Raw genomic sequence first — 8,210 nt, forward strand, 5'->3', positions numbered from 1 at the left:
ACTTAACCACTGAGCCATGTCTCTAGGCCCTGGTTTTCTTTTCTTCTTTACTGATTTTGGCCGTGGGTCCAGCCACCCTGTCTCCTGCCCTCCCCCTTTACATCCTATAGCCCAACCAGTGTTTCCTAATGTTATTTAATAACTTTTCAAACTTTTCAGTTCATATTCGCCAAAGCAAGTTCTTCTATATATAATTGGGAGCCCAGATGATGGGCCAACCCAAACTTACCTTGATTTGACTTTGAGGCTGCCAGTAGCAAGCAGCCCCCTAAAGACAGAACAAAGGAAGACAAGACAAAATCACCACGATTAGAGAGCTGGTGAGCCTGATGTTGGTGAGGGCAGAGGTGGATGGGAGGTTGAAGACAGAAGTGTATTAGTTCAAGTATAATAAGCTACATATACAGATGAGACAAGAATGGGGTTCCCTGCCAAACACAGATCATTTCTCAGGCTCCTGGCAGAAATAATAGCCAAAGGGGGCTTAATATGAACCGGGAGATGATGGAGAGTAACCTCACTGGAGGGACAGAGGGTGCTAAGCTTCCAGGAAACACTCAGGGAAGTAGAGGCAGAAAGTAGTGCTCATGGAGTATGAGTGTTGGGAGTATGTAACACCCAGGATACAAGATGGACAGCAGGAAGTCACTCCGGAAAGAGGCCACAGCCAGGTGACACACTCCTTGCTCCTGTTTGGGAGCTTGGTGTGTTCTCTCGTGGCACAAAAGGAAAAGATTTTTGGATGCCAATCAGAAAAGCCGAACTCTCAAAGGAACCCTGGAGCCCCCCAAACAAAACAAAGCAAATAGACAAGCAAACAGCGTCTAACTGGGGAGTGAAGTTCCTTCAGCTGGTAGATTAGGCCGGCACCCCGACTGCTCTGGTACAGGCCTGCTCCCACTGCCAGCCACAGCTCTCTTCACAAGTTTTGCTCTTTGTGCTGGCTCAGGTAGATGCCACTGCAGGTCTGTTCTTCCTTCTGTTTTGGCCTGTGAGTTCACAGCTAAGCCAGAATGCCTGGGTCTGGCCACATGGTGAGGGCTGTCAGACAATCCCCACCCAGACCATTCTGCCAGCTCAGCCCCAGGATGGCTTCCATTTCCATTGCCCACCACAGAGTGCTGCATCTCTTGGTTAATAGTCTGAGGCTGGCAGGACCTTGCCCTTAGAGTTTGGGCACAGAAAGACACCTGTCTTGAAATAAGTATTGGGGAATCGAGGCAGGCACACACCCCACTCCAAAAGATAGCCTGCCTTGGGCGGCCTCTGTTGTCTCCCTTCTCAAAACGGAACTGAGATTTTGGTTTCACAAGATATCACACTTTCCCATCATTGGGGAAATCTGCGACATAACAGATCCCCTTCCTCATTAGTGATATTTACCTCCAAATGCCAGGAAGGCAGATGGACGCACATAGGTAATTCCACTCCGATCTGCAAAACCTCAGAACTAGGCCTGCTTCGCACAGGGACGCTAAGCCTCTGTCCAGTTCTAAGTGGAGATTCAACACCATTCTTAATTAAGTTCTTCCTAACCACCAGCGCCAGGTGTGCGCTTCAGCGGGTCTGTGCTAACGCCAGCCTCCGCGCTTTCCAGGCAGATGTGCCTTGCGCTCAGCCAGGACCGGGAAGCCCCCCTCCCGCGGCCCGCCGCCCCCCTTCGCTGCAGAAGCGCTGCCAGGAAGGTCACGTCCAAGGCTCACCCACCCAACCCCGCAAGTATAAAAGAAGAGAGAAGAGCGACAGGGACCAAACGGGAGGCGACAGAAGAGAAAAGAGGTTAAGAGCAGTGACTAAGAGAGGCCACTGAACATCTTTGTCCCCAGAGAGCTGCCTTTCCGCGACAGGTAAGGGTGTCTCAGCTCTGGACAGCTCCCCTACACTGAGCTCTGGCCCCGGACCTTGGGATCCTCAGCAGACTGGCATTCTGGTTTGTAGCGGACCTGACCTCTTCGCAAACTTCTGAGACGGGAGAGAGCTGAGTCCGGATGATGGGTTGACGGACTGCTCCAGAGAGCAGGAGGTTTGGCGACTCCATCTGGGGATGGTCCCAGAGTCCGCATGGAGGAATGAAGTGTTGGGAGGCTTAGGATTGTCTTAGACTCCGACTGGCCCCTGGGGAGATCTTGGGAGAGTTCACATTTAGGTTTCTCCTTCCGATTGTTTGAACTTGTATATCTTCTTTAAGGCAGGAGACTGAACATGTTGGAAAGATAGCGGGAGAGAAAGCCAAGTCACAATAAACTCCTAATGGTGGAGTTCATTTGTTGTTGCTGTAGACGTCCAAACCCTCGTTTCTCTGCGCATCTTAGCAGATCTGGGGTGGTTGCATTGTGATAATTACGTGGGTTATAGGACAGGAGGGTAAGTAGGCTCTTGTCTTCAAGATCCAGCTCAGATTAAAAAACAGGGTGTGGGAGGGAACTGTCCAAGGTTCTGAACTACTCCGTCTACTTTTGGAAGCCTTTATGAAACTGTGGGGGCGGTGCAGCAATTTGCAAGGACCCATACTCAGGCAAAGGACATTTCAAATGGAGAGAAAGATTCCCTCAAGTTTTCCATGTATAAATCAGGGGAAGCTTTCACAGAATGGCTGGAAAGAGTCAAGTAAAATGAAAGGAAGTTTGTCAATTTATAAAGTATGTGCAGATTGCTTCCTTTGGGTCTAATAGAAGTTGAAGCATACGCACCGTGTATGGATGAAGCCGTATCTCTGTGCCTCTCAGGTTTATACACAGCTTGTCGCTGTCACTCTGAGAGCAGAACATATAAGCTCAACTGAGTTCAGAGAATTTTCTGGGGCCCTAATAAGTGTAGCTCTGTCAAAATGAATAAATCGTAACCTGTCTTCCAGAGCTGTTAATGACTGGAACCTGACACTCTATGAAAAGCACAGCATTTGACATTTCCCTCAATACTTTTGATTTTAAAAAAGGAGGCACAAATAAGACATTTGTTTCATTGTAAGAAAAGGGAGAAATACAAATAAAAAGCTCTAGGAGTGGGGCATGAGAATTTCAGCACACAGTGGGTGGGCTAGGAAGAGAAGGCACAATTTTGAAGGCCTGAAATCTCAACTGTGGCTCCTTCAAAGACGGTCACACAACTTTCAGGGCAATGGAAACTTAGTGAGAGGACTTGCATGATCTTACTTTTCTTTACTAATATGTTTTCATGCTATTTACCATTTTTTTTATGCTTTCCTATCTGGGGGTACTTTGTGATCTCAGCATTTTGAGCTAATTTGCTCCAGTCTGAGCCTGAGCCCCAGCAATGGTGAACAGGTTGCTTCTGGGCCGAGGTTCAGACCACATAGTTCAATGACTGCTAGCGCCTACTAATGGTTGTTCTGAAAAAGACACTCAGAGCTTTCAGGAAAAACCAGCTCTAGAATGGTGCACGGGTGGAGCAGAGAGGAGAAAGAGATTCTTGAAGGAAGACTCTCACTTCCAAATCCTCCCTTTCAAAAATAAAGGTCTGGCTCCCGTCTTTCCAAATGAGAGATTTATTTTCTGTCATATTCATCTTAAAATGCAAATGTTCATCAGGGGTAACAGACACTTAAGTCGTTTACTTTTTTTTAAAAATTCTTAAATTTTATTTTATTTTATTTATTTATTTCTTCAGGTCAGGGTATTTCTGTGTAGCCCTGGCTGTTCTGGAATTTTCTCTGTAGACCAGGCTGGTCTTGAACTCAGAGATCCTCCTGACTCTATTTCCTGGGTGCTGGGATTAAAGGTGTGAGCCTGGGTATTTACATCTTACTATGGACTAATTTTTCTAATCTAATTAAATGTCTTCTTAACGGCTGGTAATCTGAGATCCAGGATGAGTGTAGAGTTGGTGGGGACTTATTACAGACTAGGGTGACATTAGGGTCCTTGGGTGAGGGGGAACAGATATCACAGGCTAAGAACCTAGCAGTGTGAGGGAAGAGCTGGACACCAGGGGACCAGGGTTGCGCTCTCTCTCTCTCTCTCTCTCTCTCTCTCTCTCTCTCTCTCTCTCTCTCTCTCTCCCTCCCTCCCTCCCTCCCTCCCTCTCTCTCCTGCCTGTTGGTCTTTTGACCTCCATATCTGCCTGGAGGTGCTTTGCATTTCTCCACAGTATCTCAGTGGTTCTCCACTGTGGAGGCAGCTTCCTTTCCAGTCTTCTGCCCATCTCTCTGTCAATATTGACATCCTCTTCAAAGTCACATATTTCAGACTACAAGACTTATGATGTGTGGTGTGTATGTTTAGAAAACAGGATAGTTTTAAGGGAAGTGGAATCTGCTTTAGAGAGAAATCTTCACAAAGTTACTAGGGTCTAGAAAATGACAGTCACCAGGCAATTTGTGTACAGAATATCAAACCTTGATTAAGTGGCCTGGTTTTATTTGTCTGTATTCAAACCTACCTTTCATGGGAAATGATCAAATGTTAGGCGAGAAGAGCCAAGGCAGGACTTTCCTATCCTTTGTCTTAGTTACTCTCACCCTTTGGATACAGAGTGTTGAACTATAGCTTTCTCCAGGCAGTGAACTTAGAAGCTATGTGGGAATGTGGAAAAACATACTTTTACTTCATCATGAACATAAAAGAAATGATCTTTTGGGGGCATCAGCTTTCCCACCTCCCAAATGAGGGGTTGGGCCAAGGTGGGCAAATAGCCTCACCTAATTTTTTAAGGGTCTGATTTTAACAGGAAGCAGAGAGTGAAACTGCCCATAGCTTGTGCTGTGCTCTCTACCCCTATCCCTTCCATCACACACACACACACACACACACACACACACACACACACACACACACCTTCCATCTTCTGAGCCCCGCTCCTGTCCTCAGAAAGCCTTGGGCTGTAAAGGTAAGAGCTGTTAGTGTTGGCTCAATGTCCTTCCTGGTGACTGGCCAACATTGTTCTGCTCCTTGCAGGGGTCCCTCCAATCTTGTTTGCCTCTGCAGAGACTCGGCCTGACACCTGGAAGATGCCGAGATTCTGCTACAGTCGCTCAGGGGCCCTGTTGCTGGCCCTCCTGCTTCAGACCTCCATAGACGTGTGGAGCTGGTGCCTGGAGAGCAGCCAGTGCCAGGACCTCACCACGGAGAGCAACTTGCTGGTATGTGGGCCACGGACACCACCTTGGTTTGGGTGGAAGATGGCATGGGGTTAGTACAGAGCAAAGAGAAGAGGGCCGTGGGAAGGGGTGTCGGGGAAATTCATCTTCGTTCATTGGAGTGGCCCACAGCAGCAATAGAACTTTTCCCATAAGGTTGCAATAAGGGAAAGGTGAGGAGGGGGTGGCTTCAGGGAAAGGGGGCTGGTTCATAATTTCTATCGATTATTCTCATTCCCCGCTTTGTTTTCTGTGAGGACTCCTCACCACTCCTCAGTTTAAACGATGCTACATTAGCCACGATGGCTCTTAGTTGATCCTATAACTCAGCCCTGTAGCTCCCAAATCAACCTCCCTTTAAACAGTGAAAACCTACAAGTTCATTTCATATTCCTTCCCTCTTTATTTTCTCTCAGTTACAAAGCCAGTTACTAGTCAGGTATTTCCATACTCCATCTCCAGAGGGCCATAGGGAGAAGAAAAGACCAAAGCACCCCCCCCTTTTTTCCCCCAAACCGGTGCCAAATATCCCATGCTGCTTCTAGAAGACAGGGCTTCAGCTAAGGTCCTTCCCAGTCTTACCTGTGGAAGCATGTAAAAGCTCCCTGGGACAGGTTAGGGCCCCTTTTGGGTCACCATGTGCATGCACATGTGTGCACACAAATGTTGGGTACCCGCTAGTGTCTGCTACAACATCCTGTTTGTTTTATCAATGGACAGTTGAGGATGAAAGAGACCTCCTCAAGAGCAAGGGTCATATACAGTGTGTTTTAGACTCAGAAGGCCCAAGGAATCCTGGGAGATCCAGTTCAGAAAAATCCAAGGCTGCTGACTTGCATAGCCTCCCCTGAGATCTCACCAGGAAAGGGGTGGGGGCAGGGGGTAAAGAAGGTCAGAGGTCATGGGCTCTGTTTCTCTGACACCTCACAATGGGCTGGGGGATCTTAACCAGATCCTCCTTTGTAAAAAACCTTCTTTCTTAAGGATGCAGCTTATGTGAAAATAACCAGGAATGCAGCTGTGAGTCTTCTAGGTGTAGCTGCACCAGCAGACCACTTGCGGAGGGTTTATCCTGTGCCTTTACCCTTTCTTCCAGTTAGGATAAGGTGGCAGGGAAACTAACCAGCTTGTCTCAAAATTCTGATTGAGATGATACAAGATCAACACTCACAGTAAAAGACCTAGTGGGTGCAAGAAAGTTTTGAGACAAGAGCCCTAGGGGTAGATGGCTGGAGTAGGCACAAAACTTTGTAGATTACTGGTGTAAGATTGGATCATTGTTAAAGTCCAGACCCCCAGAAGCCAGAAACCTATTACCAGGAATATTCTTTCCCAAATTCCAGGCCCATGCCCCTCCTGGACTTAAATAGTACCACACTTTGACCCCATTGACAACACCCCTTTTTTTGGTGCAAGACCTTGCTGGTAAGAGCTAAGAAACACAAATAAGCAAGGGGTAGATTGGGATGCTTACTGCCATCTAGGCAGAATCATGCCTGGGCAATAGCTGCTTGGTGCAGGATGTTGGTGGGACCTCGGGAGTCCACACTGCTAGGTGTGATGGTCTTGAGGCCCAAACTGGAACCTGAATTAGGGTGCAGAAATGGTGGCCGCAGAGCCTGGCTTGACTCACTCGCCTGGCCTCCCTACAGGCTTGCATCCGGGCTTGCAAACTCGACCTCTCCGCGGAGACGCCCGTGTTTCCAGGCAACGGAGATGAACAGCCCCTGACTGAAAACCCCCGGAAGTACGTCATGGGTCACTTCCGCTGGGACCGCTTCGGCCCCAGGAACAGCAGCAGTGCTGGCAGCGCGGCGCAGAGGCGTGCGGAGGAAGAGGCGGTGGGGGGAGATGGCAGTCCAGAGCCGAGTCCACGTGAGGGCAAGCGCTCCTACTCCATGGAGCACTTCCGCTGGGGCAAGCCGGTGGGCAAGAAGCGGCGCCCGGTGAAGGTGTACCCCAACGTTGCTGAGAACGAGTCGGCGGAGGCCTTTCCCCTAGAGTTCAAGAGGGAGCTGGAAGGCGAGCGGCCTAATGGCTTGGAGCAGGTCCTGGAGTCCGACGCCCAGAAGGACGACGGGCCCTACCGGGTGGAGCACTTCCGCTGGAGCAACCCGCCTAAGGACAAGCGTTACGGTGGCTTCATGACCTCCGAGAAGAGCCAGACGCCCCTGGTGACGCTCTTCAAGAACGCCATCATCAAGAACGCGCACAAGAAGGGCCAGTGAGGGTGCAGGGGTCTTCTCACTCCAAGGCCCCCTCCCTGCATGGGCGAGCTAATGACCTCTAGCCTCTTAGAGTTACCTGTGTTAGGAAATAAAACCTTTCAGATTTCACAGTCGGCTCTGATCTTCAATAAAGACTGCGTAAATAAAGTCAAAACACAACTGTCCAGTTACACTATCATGTGACCAGATGCTAGAGTGTAAAGAAAACATTTCTCAACCTCCTTGCCCCAGCAAACACTCTTGGTGGGGGACTAGATAGTTTGGATGGTACAGGGTGGTTCTCTGTCCAACTCTTCTAGAATGGCTGTAAGCCATTTGAGCCTGGTTCCAAAGCCAAGCCTTACAAGAGTGACTGACCTTAGGGACCCGAAGCCAGGTGGCGCTATCAAGACCTATTCCCCACTGGGAATGTCTCTGGGATGTCACTCAGGAAGCTCCAGGGACACTCTGCAATGTTGAGTCCTTATCTGTGACCCCAGGCAGGCTCCTAAACCCTCCCAGGGGTTAGTTATCTGTCTCTTTATTCTTAGTATAAGGGCTCTGGGGGGATAAAAGGAAAATAGAGATTCCATCATTTTTTCAGGAAAATGTGAGAATTGAGAGGTGGTAGCTGGTCTGATTTGGTTATTCACATAAACTCTTAAGACACACGGTCTCACCCTCTTCTTTATACCCCAAGGAGATAGATGCACTGTCCCTCGGCTCAAGCCTTGAGGGCATTGGTTTCCTATCTTGCTGTGTCTTCCCAGCCCCCTCCCCATGATGTTCAATTTCATTCTCAGTTCTCCCTGCAGATGTCGACTAGCCAACCTGCTTCTAGTAGCTTTCCTGCCCATGCAAACATTACATTATATACAATATACATTAATGCATCTATTTTAAAAAGA

The 8,210-nt window shown here is 48.6% G+C and overlaps 1 protein-coding gene across 2 annotated transcripts; it reads left to right on the plus strand.

The window, feature by feature from the left end:
* The first annotated feature begins 1,745 nt into the window (after positions 1–1,745).
* Positions 1,746–7,566, plus strand: Pomc (proopiomelanocortin). 2 transcript variants are annotated; one of them, XM_021179392.2, is made up of 3 exons: positions 1,746–1,847; positions 4,944–5,098; positions 6,748–7,566. In XM_021179392.2, the coding sequence occupies exons 2-3, from the start codon at positions 4,967–4,969 to the stop codon at positions 7,321–7,323; spliced, it is 708 nt and encodes a 235-aa protein (XP_021035051.1). In that variant the 5' UTR covers positions 1,746–1,847; positions 4,944–4,966; the 3' UTR covers positions 7,324–7,566. The 2 variants fall into 2 exon arrangements, with proteins under 2 accessions (XP_021035051.1, XP_021035050.1); XM_021179391.1 differs by having other exon boundaries at positions 4,914–5,098; positions 6,748–7,431.
* Positions 7,567–8,210: the final 644 nt, after the last annotated feature.

The sequence above is a fragment of the Mus caroli genome, chromosome 12, assembly GCF_900094665.2.
Source record: "Mus caroli chromosome 12, CAROLI_EIJ_v1.1, whole genome shotgun sequence".
Classification (NCBI taxonomy): Eukaryota; Metazoa; Chordata; class Mammalia; order Rodentia; family Muridae; genus Mus; species Mus caroli.

What these genes read in the sequence shown, in the direction of transcription:
- Pomc (XM_021179392.2), top strand. Translation starts at nt 4,967, where the DNA reads ATGCCGAGATTCTGCTACAGTCGCTCAGGGGCCCTGTTGCTGGCCCTC. An exon ending in CCACGGAGAGCAACTTGCTG is followed by an intron (nt 5,099 to 6,747) that starts GTATGTGGGCCA and finishes GCCTCCCTACAG; the next exon opens with GCTTGCATCCGGGCTTGCAA.